This window comes from Pleurodeles waltl, chromosome 12, assembly GCF_031143425.1.
Source record: "Pleurodeles waltl isolate 20211129_DDA chromosome 12, aPleWal1.hap1.20221129, whole genome shotgun sequence".
Lineage (NCBI taxonomy): Eukaryota > Metazoa > Chordata > Amphibia > Caudata > Salamandridae > Pleurodeles > Pleurodeles waltl.
The window spans coordinates 433,436,133-433,452,932 of NC_090451.1; the positions used below are offsets into that span (position 1 = coordinate 433,436,133).

The following is a 16,800-nucleotide window of genomic DNA, read 5'->3' on the forward strand; positions in this document are numbered from 1 at the left end:
GCTCACCGACAGACTACGTTACTCCTGGGACCAGCTGGTAAATAATTCCAGGGTTCATCGTGTTTTAAAGTAAGTGTCCACACGCCTTACTGTTACGCAAAGTACCAACCATTCATCATGTTGCACTTTCCAAGCCCAACTAAATGAAAGCTTCATTACTTCAACATACGCTTCCGTTGTTTGTTCCACGCATTGAAGGCTGTACATAGGTGTATTTAACTTCTCCTCATACATTCCAGTTAATGTAAAATAACCGACGTGATAACGTGTGTTAGAAGAAGCTAACCAGACATTTATAAAACCTCGCCTGCACTTTGCTTCTCTCTTTCAAGTACATAGATCCCTCCTTCATTCCCAGGAGTCTGGCATATTTTCAAGGAACATCTCTTCCATTTGTAAGGGCCCGAGTAGTGGCAGATAGTTACCTGACCCTTGGGCCATAAACCTTTCTATTTCTCATTTTAGTACACCGCAACATGGCTTAGTAGTTGTGTTCACACTGTCATTAAATGACCAAGCCAACCAATGAGGATTCTAGGAAGCCACTTTGTGTAATGATGATTTAGTGTGTTTTCTGATTTCTTTTAATAGATGCACAGTTTACGTTTCTGAAGTATTATTGACAAAACAGAATAAGTGGGGGATTTGGCTAGCTGCTGAAGAACAAAGCGGCTTCAGACTGAGGCAACTCCCTGCGCGACGCCTCACTGGCTACTCAGGGACAGCAGACATGATGGGTAGGGAGTCGCCCAGCGCCATGGGGCCCTACATTGAGCTGTGATGCCAGGTAGGCAAGCTGTCAGAAATTGGCAGGGGCATGGAGTGCCCACAGGCCGTACATGGCGCGAACAGGGAATCCCCGACGGCAGGCACAAGGCAGCAGAGGCAAGAACCTCCGCGTTGGACGAAGGCCCCAAAAGTGCAGCGTAGGCTCTGGGTGTGGCCATAATTTAGGAGCCGCTGCCTGGAAGACAAAAAGATGGAAGCCACAAAACACCACATTTCACGGCACTGAGTAGAGGGGGCTGCGGAAGAGTGGCACCTGCTTACTCTAAGCGGAGGAACTACCCTGATAAACCCTAAGCCTCTGGCATTGTCTTATAGTAGCATGAAACAGTAAATAAATGACACCGGGGCAGCCATTTTGGATTGGCCCCCCTAACCGGTACAACAGCACAGAGGAGAATAACATCCCGATTTCCACTGGCGTCCTGTCGAAATACTGCGTACACCCTAAGGGTGGGTGGGCGGGGGGGGGGCATACTGCTCCTGTAGCGCACCAGGGCACACTGCCATACTTGCCGTTTCCCGTGGCCCTCTCTCTTCCTTTCCTCAGTTGCCAAGCCCCTGGTGTGGCATGTGCCTTTGAGGATAGAAGTCCATCCTGGCTGGTTGGAGGGGATGTGCGATGTGCAAAAATATTCTCCAGTGCAAAGAAAAGTATTACACGTCTCAGGAGCATAAATCTAAAACATCCAGTTAACTGACTTTATTCGAGTCTTTAGCTGGCAAAAAACACTAATTGGGTATCCTAAGGAAGCTATGGTGGCATCATCAGATCCAGCAAGGGCCATATCAGATTCCACGCTAGCAACAATTTTGAAGGAGCTGGCAAAGATTAAAATATCCATTGGCACAGTTAGCAATGTGGCCTCGACCACCCCAGCGAAGTGCAATCCTTAAGGGGGTACATAATAGGCTTTCAGACCAGAATATCCAGCTTCGAGCAGAGACTGTTGGATATGGAATCTCAGTGGGCAAATATGCTGGCTTAGGACCCAGAAATACGGGAACTCCTTTAGAGGGCCATTGACCTAGAGGATAGGAGTCAACGGAACAATGTACAAATTTCCAGGATACTGAAAGGGTCAGAGAAGGGAGACATGGTAGGATTTCTTGGGCATTTACTTACGACCCTTCTTAACACAACTTTAGACCCACCCTTAGAATTTCAGAAGGCACACAGGGTCCGTTTCATCAGCTGCTCCCCCTTGACCGCCCGAGGCAGATTATTACATTTTGCCTCCATCACCAACAAGCCTGTCAAATCCTGGACACCCCCAAACTGCATGGGCCACATTTGTATGAATATAGCATGGTCCTCTTTGTGCCCGATTTCTGGTATGAAACCAACCAGATGCAAAAGCTTGTCTTGGCTCTTCGGCCATGGCTACAGAGAAAAGAAGTGAAATATGGAGTGTTGGAACCGGTGAGAATGCTGATCACATTTGACAGCTGGATGCGTGAATACAGTGACCCAGAAGATTTGTAAAAACAGGTAGACACTATGAGCCAAATGGACGGTGCCAGGATGGATGTCACATCTCCCAGAACCTCCACCATTGGCCATGCGGAATCTAAGAGGGATTTGAACAGTGACACTTCGGAGGAATGTCGTTGCTTGTAGGATGAACAAGGAAGTGGAGAAATGAAACTAAAGCAGCGGCACAAGGAAATCAATATGACAGACAAATCACACTGGCCCATCAAACCTTGATTTGGCTCGTCCCCTGCACCTGGATGGAACCCCACAGTGTGCTGGGAGTGGCCAGCATACATCTGGTCGAACTTGCTTTTAACATATTTCTAACACTGCCATAGTTGGACCGGGATACTGGAGGAGATTGTATTCTGGTTTTTTTTGTGGAAAGGGGAGGTCTTTGGCTGTCATTTCTATAATGAGATGGAGTGAGATCTGACGTGTGGAGTGTATCGGGCACAGATGTGGAGGTGGCAGATGAGACATTTCCAACAGGAACTCCATTGGGGTGGGGCCCTGCCCCGCAGCACTTGATTGGCTCATTTGGAACTTTGCTGAACTTAAGCTTTCTTGATTTCTACAGATGCTCTGATTTTTTTTTTTAAACACGGCTGGGACCGCTGGGGAGAAGAGGGGTGGTAAAATGACTTATGTGAATTTTAATGTTTTATTTTATGAATGTCTGTCTTTTACGCAACAAAGGGGAGGGGAAACACTTAACCCCAGGATAAGGACAGCTCTCCTGGTGCAGGGTTCACAGGGGAAGCCCCCCTTTTTTGTAGTTTGCTGTTTGTTGTGTGATTGATTGATGTTATAATGGTGGAGGGCCGGTATGCTGTTGGTTAAGCTGTCATCAGGTCACCCACAGTTGGTTGGTTTAGGATGCTGTGGTTTTCAGTAGTTGGCTGCCCTTGTTTTTGGTTGGGACTTTTGGCACCTTCGGTCTGGGGAATTTCTCACCATTCTCTGCTAGTTGCAAGAAGGGGACTACCCCGTTGGGATCAGTCATCTACCCCCTTGCCACGCAACATAACTCTCCTCCTCCCTTGTAGCCATTACCTGTGGATGCCCTCATCACTGCCTGACTGCTGTTATGGTGGTGACACAGGAGTGTCAAACTATACAAAATCGCTCACTCTGCTATCCTTTAAAATGAACGGCCATATACATTCCATGAAACAAAAAGTGCTCTCCTGCCTTAGCCATGGCAGGGTGGACATTGCATGGATCCAAGAAACTCACCTGACCCCACGAGAATATAAAAAATTGATTAGAGGTTCAATGGGCCCGGTGTTCTGTGCCTGCGACGATGTGCTGCACCCCTCCTCGCAGACTACACCATTGAGTTACAGGACTAAAGGTGTAGCGATACTCCTTCATAAGCGCAAACTCCTCCCACGCCATCTGCACAATGAGGGGAAGTATGTCTTTGGGAAGCTCCAAATTCAAGTCGCATATTTGGTTGTGGGCTTCGTGCATGCCCCGTTGGTGGTCAAATCTGTATTCTTTTCCAAGCTGGCCAGACTGCTACTGTCCTTTGGGAAGATGAAAGTGGTGATTGGAGGGGACTGAAACGTGGTTATGGACCAGGACCGTGATCGGTCCAGTCGCATGGATCTTGCACAGGATAGTTAGGGTGGTCCTCCATGGCTTGCCCTCAGGTTTTGCCTTAGCTAATCCATGGAAACTGTTGCATCCAACAGGACCTATGTTCATGAAACACATACCCACGTCCGAAAAGCCACGTCTTGAGGTTCTTCCTGAAGATGGTGAACAATGGTCTTTGTCCTTGAGGAAGGTGCCAGTATCGTGTTCCGGAGCTCGGGCAATGGATGTGCTGGCTTAGACGTTGATGTGGTGCTGAATGGGTCTGTGGGTGCTCTGGAGTGGGTGCTGTTCATGATGCTTTCTGTTTCTGTTCCTTCCGTGGTGTGCGTGGACCAGCTATGAATGGTCTTGTGGGTCGGTCGTAGGTTCTGGGTTGGTTTTCTGGGAAGAAGCTGTTGTAAGTGTCTTGGATCTTGCGGTGGAAGAAGGTGGCAAGTTTGTAACAGAGGTCTTGCGACAGGGGGATGCTGGTGGCTTCGGAACTTTATGTCTGAGAAGAGTTCTTTTAAGTTGTGTGTGGAGGAGTTGATGCATTCCCGGAGTGCGTTCTTTCTTGCATTCTAAATATGTTGGTGGTAGATGGCGGTTGCAGCTCTGAAGGAGGCGAGGTCTTCGCTGGTTTGGTTGTTCCTTCATTTTTTTTTCTCTATGCGCCTGCGGGTGTGTTTGGATTCTTTGAGTTCAGTGGTGAACCAGCTGTCTCTCTTTGGTATGTGCTTGGCCGATGTCAGACGGAGCGGGCTAGAGTTTCGGTGCATTCCCTGATCCATGTGTTGAGATTGCTCGCTAAGGTGTTGGCTTCATCGGAGGGAGGCGGGAGGGATTTGGTGAGAGTTGTGGTGAGTTGCTCGTTGGTTAATTTGTTCCATTTCCTGTGGGGGGGGGGGGTTCTGGGGGCTTGGATGTGGCTACTGGGTGCAGTGAAGTGTAGGCAGCGGTGGTCGGTCCAGTCTGGGGTGGAGATGGTCTCATATAGGGTTCTATTGTGACGTAATTGACTTATGATGAATGCAAAATTCAAAGCCATAACCCTCAATAAAGGAGCATATATTTTTCCAAAAATGTCATGTTACTTCACAAGCATAGGATGATATCACCTTCTTGTTTTTGTTTCTGCTTCCATAGGTGCATATGAAGGACGTCACGTCTGCACTGTGGGTTGCTGGCCTGGACTCCAGCTATTTGAGAGAGCGGATGATGAATGAACCATTGGTACGAGAGATCATCAAAGAGTGCAGCAACATTCCCCTTAGCCAGCCTCAGCAGGGAGAAGCACTTCTGGCTTCTTTCAAACCCAGAGGTTATTCTGAGTGCATAGTGACTGTTGGTGGTGAAGACAGAGTGTAAGTAAATGCATGGTATGAAGGAATAGTCATGTGCAAAGTATATACATTTGGTTTAAAGGAACACACAAACATTAGTCAGCAGTGACATTCGGTAAAAAATAATATGAATGCATTTAAAATAAGTTTCTTAGTGTAGCCCATTTGTCAGTTGGGCTCATCTGACTTCCCTGTCCTCTATAGGCTGATTCTTTCTACTTGCTGTTCAGATGGTGGCTGTTGTCCCCAGACCGTTCTAAGATGCTACATCCTGTACTCAGTTCTATAGTTATCTAGACTGAAGCTTGTTAGGAGTGTGTGGTTCAGGCCCTTTCATGTTTTGACGTTTTTTCATTGTTCATTTGCATGAAAAGTAATTGGCAAAAAGAAGACTTACAAAGTTTATACTTATTTCAACCCCTGGATGGCACTGACAGAACATAAGCTGCATTCCTCCATACTCTAGGAGGACTTCTGAAATACTGCACATAAACATGGTCCTCTTAGCTGAGCATTTGTTGCTGTTATTGTAAAGGGTAAATTCCAGCTATGTTGGTTGAAACCATAATCTTTTGGGCCTTGAGTAGTTAACACAGACCAGGTTGAGAATTAGTGGTGGAAATAATCAACTCCGTGTGTTTTATTTAAGGTCACAGTCTACCAGACAGCACAGTTCTGCTGCTTTGCTAAAGACATCTTGGGGACATTCAGGAAGCAGACTTAGGAATGCATTCTGCCCGTTGCTTGCCATTGTCTTTGTGGTTTCTAATTTAAATTTTCTTTCTTTCCTTTCACCGGCTTTTTGTTTTAGGCTGTCCACTTTGAGTTTGTACCTTACTTTGCCCAAACCTTATTTACAGTATCCTTCAGAGTCCTCCCTTTCTGTAAACTTGCCTGTAAATCTTGTTCTTATTTTGTCATATTTTCTGGTCACTCATAGACCGAGGTCAGATGTCAGGCACTGTATTCTGAGGGTGTTTGTTTACTTTTCTTTCTCTGACTTCAAAGTGAGAGGATTTATGTGACAATCTTTTTTTCTAGCACAGGACAACATTTAAATTAACGTTTTAAGTATTTCTGAATATATCAGAATTAAGAACACGAACGAAGCAAATTTTTTGTTATTTCTGTACTGTGTGGGATACAAATACTTCACAAATCATTGCACTAGGTGATGCAATTTCCACACATTTTCATCCGTGCACTGTACACCTTTATTAGTGAAACTGTATGTCTGTGCAAATGTAATGGTCATTTCCTTTTTTCTTTTGTTTAGTAAAGTAATATATTGATTTTGCTTTATACAACACACACACAAATGATTACAAGCTACTTTCCCTGCTTCCTGCCTCTCCGTCACCGACAAGCCAAATATTCAGTCGTCGCAAGTCCATCCATTCCATACTTTGTCGAGTTTCTTAGGGCATCCTCTACTTTGATATATTGACTTTTCTTGAATGTAACTCACATCTATCTCACTATCCCAGTATTATATTCTTGAGATCCCAGCTGTTCTATCTGTGTGCTATCTCTCTTTTGGCCAGCGAGAACCCCAAATTGATAGGTTCTGATGCCAACTCGTATCAACAAATACTTATCTAAATTCCCTGAAGGGCCAGTAGTGCAGTCAGTGCTATCTCCACCCCAGTAACCACTTCTGGTTTATGATGCACCTTTACCCAAAAAGCTTTTCAAGATCAGGCGGCCGCAAAGGGCATGAAAGAAGGTCCCTGATTGCCCACAGTTTCGCAAACAGAAAAAATCGGGTATTTTGCCACTATTTTGTAGGTGTACTCTAGTATAATAAGTTCTGAATAAGATTTGTACTTGTATTAATTTATAACAGGCTTTAATCACTACAGATTTAGAGAATTGTAATGCTTCAATCAAACCTTCATCCTCCATCTCACCAAGCTGAGACTGCCATTTATTTCTAAGGGCGCCAACATCTTTCTGCTTGTTTCTCATAAGAGTGTGGTATGTGAGCGAGATCCTTTTCTTTTCTAGTGGTCCATTCAATAACATATATTCCATTAGGAATCTCTCCATAGTTTCTTCCCCAGTTGCAATTTGCAGTTTCAAGGCATGACGCAGTTGGAAGTACCAAAATATCTGGGTGAGCTGCATTTGATACTCTGTTTGAAAATGTGAGAGTAACACCATTCCATTGGGGTCTCATAAATCCGCCAGCATACTTATCTGTTTCAGATTCCATTGTCAAACCTTTCAATGTTACAGCTTCTGGTAGCCTTGTGCTCAACTGTAGTGAGGTCCTTGGAGTCAATTGACCTTTCTATCCCATCACCCAGTGTAGCTATTGCCACATGTCCACTGACAACCTTGTTGCTGGCGAGAGGGGCATCCTTACTCAATTTCCCCTCCTCTCCCCAATAGAGAACATGTAGGTAATCCTTCTCTCCCATCATTTCCCTATTCATTCGAAACTTTGGGCTTTTGCACTGTTGACCCACCGAATCATTAATTATAACTATATGTGCTGCTTCGTAGTATCATTTACTATTAGGACGAGCTATCCCTCAGTCATATGTGGTGCATTGTAAGGTAGTGAGTGCTATTTTTGGGGTACCTCTTGCCAGAGAAGAGTCCACAATAGTGTGTCTACCTCATGGAAAAAAAGTTTAGGTAGTCTGTAAGGGAATATAGGGAGCACCATCATTTTGAATACTGCCGCTCCTCCTAGCTGGGAGAGGGGCAGAACACCCCCCCCCCACCAAGTATTTTACATCCTTCTCTAAATTCCGTTACAAGGGAGCAAGATTCTCTTCATAATGGACACTTGCAGACTTTGATATTTAAATTCCCAAGTATTTAAAGTGTGACCTTTCAATTGACAGCTGCAGCGTGAGTCTGCTCCGCATTCGAGGTACACATTGGGAAAATTAAGGATTCCTCTCAATTAATATGCAATCCAGAGTATTTCCGGAATAGCTCAAATATGTCCCTAATCCTGTGCAAGGTATTTTCTGGGGCTTCCAAATATAGCAACATATTATCTGCATACGAGGATAATCTGCTCTTCCCATGATGATTGCAAAAAGAACAGTTGATGGACGGAATGCAGACCAAATCAAACATTCACACCCAGTCACAGATCTGGGTTTAATCCATCAGTTTTTTTGCTCACCATGCCATTCCAGTTTAGACCCAGCCATATGCAAATCAGTCTTGACCCTGTTCCCCATGGGAACAGTCCAGCCTGAACTGCCAGGCCAGGTCCTCCCTGGACCAGAAACAAGCATCCTGGGACCGGTTTCGGGGTATCGCCCCTCTTCAGCCAGGCTAGCTTGAATCTGGCTTGAATTTTATTTTGTTTTGAGATGTTGCTTCCCATGATGAGTCCCACCTCCAGCCTCCAATTTGTGCATCACGTCTCACCCATTCCACCAATAGTTCTATTGTTATTATAAACAGTAGCGATGAGAGGGGGCATCCCTGACGTGTTACCCTCTCTATCTGGAATATATTTGAGAGAACTCCATTCATTTTCACTCTTGCCTGAGGTGCAGTATATAATAACTGGATCCATTTTCGGTCCATAGCCCATTTTTGCCAGTATTAAGAAAATATAGGGCCACTCCACTAAATCAAATGCTTTATGAGCTTCTAAGGAAGCCACTTCCAACAGCAGCTGCAACCCTGCAGCTGCCGCCATATAATTATACAATCTTTTAAGACTGAACCGGTTAGAGCAATGTGGCATAAACCCGTTTTGGTTGAGGGTGACTAAAATATATTAGAACATTGGAATGCTGGGGGCTCCATTGAATGGACAACGGCGAAACTTCAGCCTTTTACTGGCCGGTAAAAGCCCGCAGCGCCAACATTCCAATGTTTTCTTTGTTCACAGCAACAGCTGTGAACAAAGCCTCACGGAGCCCGAGGGGATTTTAATCCCCTCAGGCTCCGTGAACCTTTTTTTTTTTTTTAATAGAACATTCTGCCTTGTGTGGCAGAATGTTCTAATAGCCTTAGAACCCGCCGTAGCGGGCTCTACCGGCTATTAAAGTCCCTCTCCCTTGTTAAATGCCCTCGCCTTCGGCTCGGGCATTTAACGCGGGGAGCGGGCCTTTAATAGCCGGTAGAGCCCGCTACGGCGGGTTCTAAGGCTATAGTATTACGCGCCTCAATCTATTTGCCAGTGCCTTTGCAAATACTTCAGCCTCCACATTCGCTGATGATATGGGCTTATAAGAGTCTCAGCTATCTGCTGGATTCCCAGGCTTTAAAATAGTGACTACTGTCGCCGTCCATATATTCCTCGGCAGTTCTCCTCCATCATATGCCTTAAGGAACATCTTATAGAGGAGAAGTACAACCTTCACAGTCATATGTTGAGACTATCACTGGCAGCCCGTTAGGACCCAGGGTTTTCTCATATTGTAATTGTGCAGTTGCTGTTCCTACCTCTTCTTCTGTTAAATTTGCCTTCAGTTCAAATGCTTTTGTACTATTCAGTGTTCTGCGGGGGCAGTCTCTCATAAAGTCCTGTAACTCTGTATATTCGTAGTTATGAATTCCCCTATAAAACTCCTGCAAATAACCTGTCAGTCTCTTGTATGAGCCCACTAGTTTGTACCTTACACCCCTGGGGGTTTACCATCATTGCTCTATGTGATATTGCTGTCTTTTTAAGTAAAAGTCATTTCAATTGAAAATGCGTAGTCTGTAATGGCAGTGTGCTACAACATCATGAACTCTACACCACTCAACTCTACTGTGCACCACTCCACGCCACTACACTGTACGCCACTACACTGTACGCCACTTCACGCTATGCCTCTCTACCCTGTACTGCTCTTCTCTATGCCAGTCCACTCTTCGCCACTGCACACCACACCACACCACTCTAGTCTAGGCCACACCTGTCTACTCTGCACAACTCCACTCTGCGCCACTGCACTTTGCCAATGCGCTTTACTCTATAACACTCAACTCTATGCCCTTGCACTCTACTCCAGTTCGCTGTGCACCACTCTAAGCTACTCTGCACCACTGCACTATACACCAATTTAAACTGTCACGCTATACAGCTGCACTGTACCCTGCACCACTCTACTCCGCGCCACTTCACTCTACTCTGAAGAAATCTTCTCTACACCACTGCACTCTATGCCATGCTGCTCTTTACCACTGCACGCTACACAACTGCACACTGTTACTGCACCCTACTCTGCATCACTTTACTCTGTGCCACTCCACTCTAAACCACTGCACTCTGACACACTACTCAGCAACACTGCACTCTGCATCACTGAGCTCAACACCACTCCACTCTGCGCTTCTCCACTGTAGGCTACTCAACTGTACGCTTCTCCACTTTGTGTCACTGCACTCTAAGCCATAGCACTATCCTCTACTTTGCATCACTCTGTGCTATTCTAGACCACTGCACTCTATGGCACTCAACTCTACTTTTCACTCTGTGCCACTGCCCTCTGCATCACTAGGCTCTGCGCCTCTCTACACTGCGCCACTTTACTCTGACACTCTACTCCACACCACTGCACTCTGGTCTGCGTCACTGCACTCTACTATGCACCATCCTGCTCTGCTCCACTGCTCTGCACCGCTGCACTGTACCCTGCTAAATTCGTGCCACTGCACTCTACCACACTCTACCCTGCAACACTCTACCCTGCAACACTCTACATCAGTCCTCTCTACTCCCTGCCACTCTATGGGATTCCATCTATGCCACTCCAATTCACGACACTCTCGGCCATTCCATAACACTCTACTCCACTCTTTGCCATTTCTCTCTGAGACTCTCTACTCCACTCTTCACCATTCCACTCCGCTATACTCCATGCCACTCTCCTTTATGCCACTAAGTTTTAGTCATTCTGAACATTATCCACGCTGGTGTACAGCATGGCTAAAACACATTGGCAAAGCCAATAGCTCTTGCATAGGCGAGACCTATTGGCTTTACCAGTGTGTGTTTACATGTGCCTTCATGTGTTTGTCTTCACTGCATATGCAGACAAAGCTAATGAGAGACAAACAAATAATGACAGAAATATTCAAAGTACATTGTTTCAGGGCTAGGAGAGACAAAAATCACCCTTTGACTTCCAGTGCCAGGAATTATTCCTTGGGGCCTGATTAAACTCCTAAATTGATGGGCTTGCTCTAATGTGAGAAGGAAGCAAGTTCAAGTGGAGGAAGCCCTGTAAGTAGAAAGACTGAAATCTGTTTGAAGCAAAAGACCATTTGGGTGACTCAGGATAGGTTTATAGACATTTAGTGTGGTAGAGAGATGGTCCGGAGATAAGCCTGGGCAACTTTAAAGACAAGTGTCCGTAGTTTGTATCAGCCTTGCTTTATGTAAAGATGTCTTTTAGAAATTGAGTTACTGGCTGACTACGGTGTGAGCCCTGGCTAAGCAGTAAACACAATCCTAGTCAGGGGTACGTCCCAAACACAGCCTAAATGAACCTGTGCTGACCCTCTTGTAGCTTGGCACAGAGCAGTCAGGCTTCATTTAAGAGGCAATATGTAAAGTATTTGTGCAACACTTCAAACAGTAAAACAGTTAACACCACACAAAAAGATACCATGCCTGGTTAGAAAAATAGAACTTAATTTAGTACATAAAACAAGACCAAAGCAACAGATATCCAATAAGTAGAACTTGACATATGAAATTTTAAAGAATGAACCGTAAAATAGCACTTAGAAACAAGAAGCGCCAACCAGGGATATCTGGTCATTCTAGACTGGGACAAAGTCAAAAGTTCTGGACGACCAAAATGCAGCGTGGGCCGGCTACAGAGACCCCATGGGGCTTGCTGAACATAAGTACCTTAATCCTGGGTGTATTGACGTTGAAGATGCGGAAAGCAGGTTGAAGCAATGTGTCTGTGTCAATCCCCATAGAGAAGGCAATGCGTCACTTTCCCACGCACTAGCGAAGATGCATGGATTTTCTCCCCGCAACAGTGGCAGTGCATCGGGTCCGAGATGTGGTGGTTCCGAAGGTGATGCGCTGAGGTCAGTCTGCGCTGGAGAGGTGATGCGTCAACTCTGATCCACGCAATCAATCAATCATTAAATTTATAAAGCGCGCTATGTACCCGTTAGGGTTTCAAGGCGCTGAGGGGTGGGGGGGCAGCTGCTATCGGTCGAAGAGCCAGGTCTTGAGGAGTCTCCTGAAGGTGAGGAGGTCCTGGGTCTGGCGCAGGGAGGTTGGGAGGGAGTTCCAGGTCTTGGCGGCAAGGTAGGAGAAGAATCTGCCGCCGGAGGTCTTGCGTTTAGATTCGGGGAACGATGGCGAGGGAGAGGTTGGCAGAGCGGAGTTGGCGGGAGGGGACGTAGAAGTTGAGTCTGTTGTTCAGGTAAGCGGGTCCGGCGTTGTGTAGTGCTTTGTGCGCATGGGTGAGAAGTTTAAAGGTGATCCTCTTGTCCACGGGGAGCCAGTGGAGGTCCTTCAGGTGGTGGGAGATGTGGCATCGGCGGGGTATGTCGAGGATCAGGCGGGCGGATGCGTTCTGGATGCGTTGGAGTCGTTGGATGTCTTTTGCTGGGATGCCTGTGTAGAGTGCGTTGCCGTAGTCAAGTCTGCTACTGACGAGGGCCTGGGTCACCGTTTTTCTGGTTTCTGTCGGGATCCACTTGTAGATTCTACGGAGCATGCGGAGGGTGTTGGAGGAGGAGACTGCGTTGACCTGTTTGGACATGGTGAGGGCGCAGTCGAGGATGAAGCCGAGGTTGCGTGCATGGTTGGCTGGAGTAGGTGGAGGTCCCAGCGCGGTGGGCCACCAGGAGTCGTCCCAGGCCGAGGGGGAGCGTCCGAGGATGAGGACTTCCGTCTTATCGGAGTTTAATTTCAGACGGCTGTTTCTCATCCACTCGGCGATGGATTTCAATCCCTCGTGGAGGTTGGCTTTGGCGGTGTGTGAATCTTTAGTAAGGGAGAGGATGAGCTGGGTGTCGTCGGCGTAGGAGAGGATGCTGAGGTTGTGCTGACGGGCCAGTTGTGCAAGGGGTGCCATGTAGACGTTGAACAGCGTTGGGCTTAGCGAGGAGCCTTGGGGGACGCCGCAGATGAGGTTGGTGGCTTCGGAGCGGAAGGGTGAGAGTCGGACTCTCTGGGTTCTGCCAGAGAGGAAAGAGGAGATCCAGTTGAGGGCTTTGTCTTGTATTCCGGCTTCGTGGAGACGAGTTAGAAAGGTGCGGTGGCAGACCGTATCGAAGGCAGTGGATAGGTCTAGGAGGATGAGGGCTGAAGTTTCGCCGTTGTCCATTTGCTGTCTGATGTCATCTGTGGCGGCGAGGAGTGCAGTCTCGGTGCTGTGATTGCGTCTGAATCCGGATTGGGAGGGGTCTAGGATGGAGTTGTCTTCGAGGTAGTGGGTGAGCTGGGCGTTGACGATCTTCTCGATGACCTTCGCTGAGAAGGGGAGGAGGGAGATCGGGCGGAAGTTTTTGAGGTCGTTGAGGTCAGCCTTGTGTTTCTTGAGGAGGACTTGGATATCGGCGTGCTTCCAGCTGTCCGGAAAGGTCGCAGTATCGAAGGATAGGTTGATGATCTTACGAAGTTGGGGGGCGATGGTGGAGTCGGCTTTGTTGTAGACGTGGTGAGGGCAGGGGTCTGAGGGGGATCCTGAGTGGATGGAGTTCATGGTCTTTCGGGTTTCGGCGTCATCTACGTGGGTCCAGGTGGTGAGGCGGTCGGCGTAGGAGGAGTTGTCTGGGGTGGGGTCTGGCAGGGGTGTGGTGTCGAGGCTGTCGTGGATGGTGGCGATTTTCTGGTAAAAGAAGGTGGAGAGTGCGTCGCAGAGTTTCTGGGATGGTGGGACGTCATTGGCGCTGGGGTTGGAGAGCTCCTTCACAATGCAGAAGAGCTCCTTGCTGTCGTGTGCGTTGTTGTTTAGGCGTTCTGTGAAGTGGGAGCGTTTGGCGAGTCGGATAAGTTGGTGGTGCTTGCGGGTGGCTTCCTTGTGGGTTGCCAGGCTGTCGGGTGTGCGCTCGAGAAGCCATTTTTTCTTAAGTTTCTGGCAGGTGCGTTTGGAGGTGATCAGTTCGTCTGTGAACCAGGCTGCTTTTTTCTTTTCTTGGTTGACGGTGGGCCTCTTGAGTGGTGCGAGGCTGTTGGCGCAGTTGAGGATCCACTGTTGGAGGTTGATGGCGGCGGAGTCCGGGTCGGTAGGGTCGGTCGGTGGGTTCTTGGTGAGGGTGCTGGTTAGTTGGCCCTCGGTGACTTTGCCCCAGCGGCGGTGCGGTGGTAGTGGGGTGCGGTGGTGTTCGATGTTTTTCTTGAATGTGAAGTGGACGCAGTGGTGGTCGGTCCAGTGGAGTTCAGTGGTGTGGCTGAAGGAGATGCGGTTGCTTGCAGTGAAGAGTGGGTCTAGGGTGTGACCGGCGATGTGGGTGTGTTGACCAGTTGTCTGAGTCCGAGGTTGGAGAGGTTGGTGGTCAGAGATGCGGTGTTGGCGTCGTTGTTGTTCTCCAGGTGGAAGTTGAGGTCTCCAAGGAGGATGTAGTCCGTTGAGGCGAGGGCGTGGGTGCTTGCGAGGTCGGAAATGGTGTCACTGAAGGGGGCTCTTGGTCCTGGAGGTCGGTATATGAGAGTTCCTCTGAGGGTGGTGTTGGGGTCCGTGTGGATCTGGAAGTGAAGGTGTTCAGCTGTCTTGAGGGTGTCGTCCGTGTGGGTGTGGATCTTGAGGGTGGATTTGTGGATGATGGCTATTCCTCCACCGATTCCGTTGGTGCGATCTCTTCTGGTGATCTTGTAGCTGTCAGGGATGGTGATGGCGATGTCTGGGGCCGAGGAGTCGTTCCACCAGGTTTCGGTCAGGAAGGCTACGTCTGGGCCAGTGGTGTCGAGCAGGTCCCAGAGCTCGATGGCGTGCTTTCGTGCGGAGCATGTGTTGATGAGGATGCAGTGGAGTTGGTTGGAGATGGTTGTTGCAGGCTTCCTTGTTCTGTTACAGGTGAAGTTGCAGGTGCGGCAGGAGAAGGGTCCTTTGGTGTGCTTCGGAGTGGCCTGGAAGCAGGCTGTGGAGGAGCCAGGGTTAAGGGCGAGGAGTTCGCTAGCCGAGTAGCGAAGGCTGGTGGTGCGGGGGGCGTGCGGACCAGGGGGGTGGCGCTGGGCGCGGTCCAAGCGCGGACGGGCTCGCCCCTGGTGCGCCTCCGGCGCAGACGCACAGCGCAAGCCATTAAGAGGGGAGGGGGAGGGGGGAGGAAGGAGCAGCTGGGAGGCGGGAGGGAGCAGCGAATGGGGGCGTGAGGGCGGCGGGCCGCAGGGAGGCAGCGGCAAGGGGGAGCGCCTAAGGGGCGAAAACCAGGAAAAACATGGCACAAAATGACAAAAGTAAGGCACAAGTCAAAAACAGTCACAAAATACTGTAAATGGCACAAAATACAATCGGAATACAGCAATCAGAAGGGGCACAAATGGGGGCGAGAGCGCAAGGAGGCAAGGTGCTGAAAAGTAGAAAAACACTTAGAGATACGGCGAAAAGCGGCAGAGAGCACACGGGTCTAGCGAAGCTTCCCAGAGCCCACTAGACACCAGGGATGAGGCGCAGGAGGATGCCTGCGGGTGGAGGAGGGCCTCGAACACGCTAGCAGCAGCGTGGGTGGGGGTCAGGGGCACGAGACAGCAAGATGGTGCTGCGGACGTGGGGGGAGAGCTCTAGACCAAAAACAGGTCAGAGGTCGCTCACCCGCGACGCGCAGCGCCAGCCATTAAGAAGGGAGGGGCCGATGCGTTGGTTTCAATCCACGTAACAGGAGCGGTGTGCTGGTTCCAATCCACGCAGCCGCGGCAAAGTGTCATTTCAGCTGCAACAAACAACTTAAGCCCACTTCCAGTAGTCCAGGATTTGGGTGGCATCACTTGGCAGGTCAGACTTGCAGATGGCAGCATCCAGATGTAGAGGTAGGTTGGTTGAAAGTCTTATGTCCCTGAGACTGGAATCAGGAGAGCAGTCAGCTGGCCCTTGGAGTCACTCTTGGTTCTGGGTTGGAGAGATGCAGAAAACCCACTTAATAGGTTAATTCTCAAAACTGCAGTTTGTTATAGGCCCTCCCAAATGCATGTGCTTGGTAAAGACAGTTTTACTAATTTGTCATTATTCCTTTTCCTAGTTAGGATTGATTGACAGATAGTAATGGAGCATGGGAAAATGTTCCACATATCCAATGCGGTGTTCACATACAGAAACCAGGTTGTATGAAGCAATATTGGCCACTGTGCATCACTGTGCTCGTCAAAAAGCAACAATTGATGCGAAATCCCCTCAACTCCAGACCAGCCAGAAATACCCTTTGCAATAAAAATAGATTGAATCTAAAAGCCTGTTATGCGATTCATTATCCTGTTACCAAATCGCAAAATGTATTTAGTAGTCAAACAAAAAAAAGTCATTTAGTGGTACGAAACCTCTGATTAAGCGAATCACAAGATTTGTGACATCTAAATGGCTTTGTACATCGGGCTGTTTAATCGCACGTAATTTTGGCATGTCTTTCCCGTGTAAATTGCAGACAAAAAAGAAGGAATTTACAGGCTGCAGTGCTTCTTCACTCTAATTCACTGGGAGCCCTTTAAATAGGCCATGTGCCTGGTACACCCAGTTCCTG

At 48.2% G+C, this 16,800-nt stretch overlaps 1 protein-coding gene across 1 annotated transcript in view; it reads left to right on the plus strand.

Moving 5' to 3' along the window:
• GAN (gigaxonin) overlaps positions 1 to 16,800 on the plus strand; it is a 241,000-nt gene that overhangs the window by 91,119 nt on the left and 133,081 nt on the right. The window contains exon 4 of the mRNA XM_069216942.1: positions 4,994 to 5,211. Within this exon, the coding sequence (XP_069073043.1) occupies positions 4,994 to 5,211 (218 nt within the window). The remainder of the gene's footprint in view (positions 1 to 4,993; positions 5,212 to 16,800) is intronic.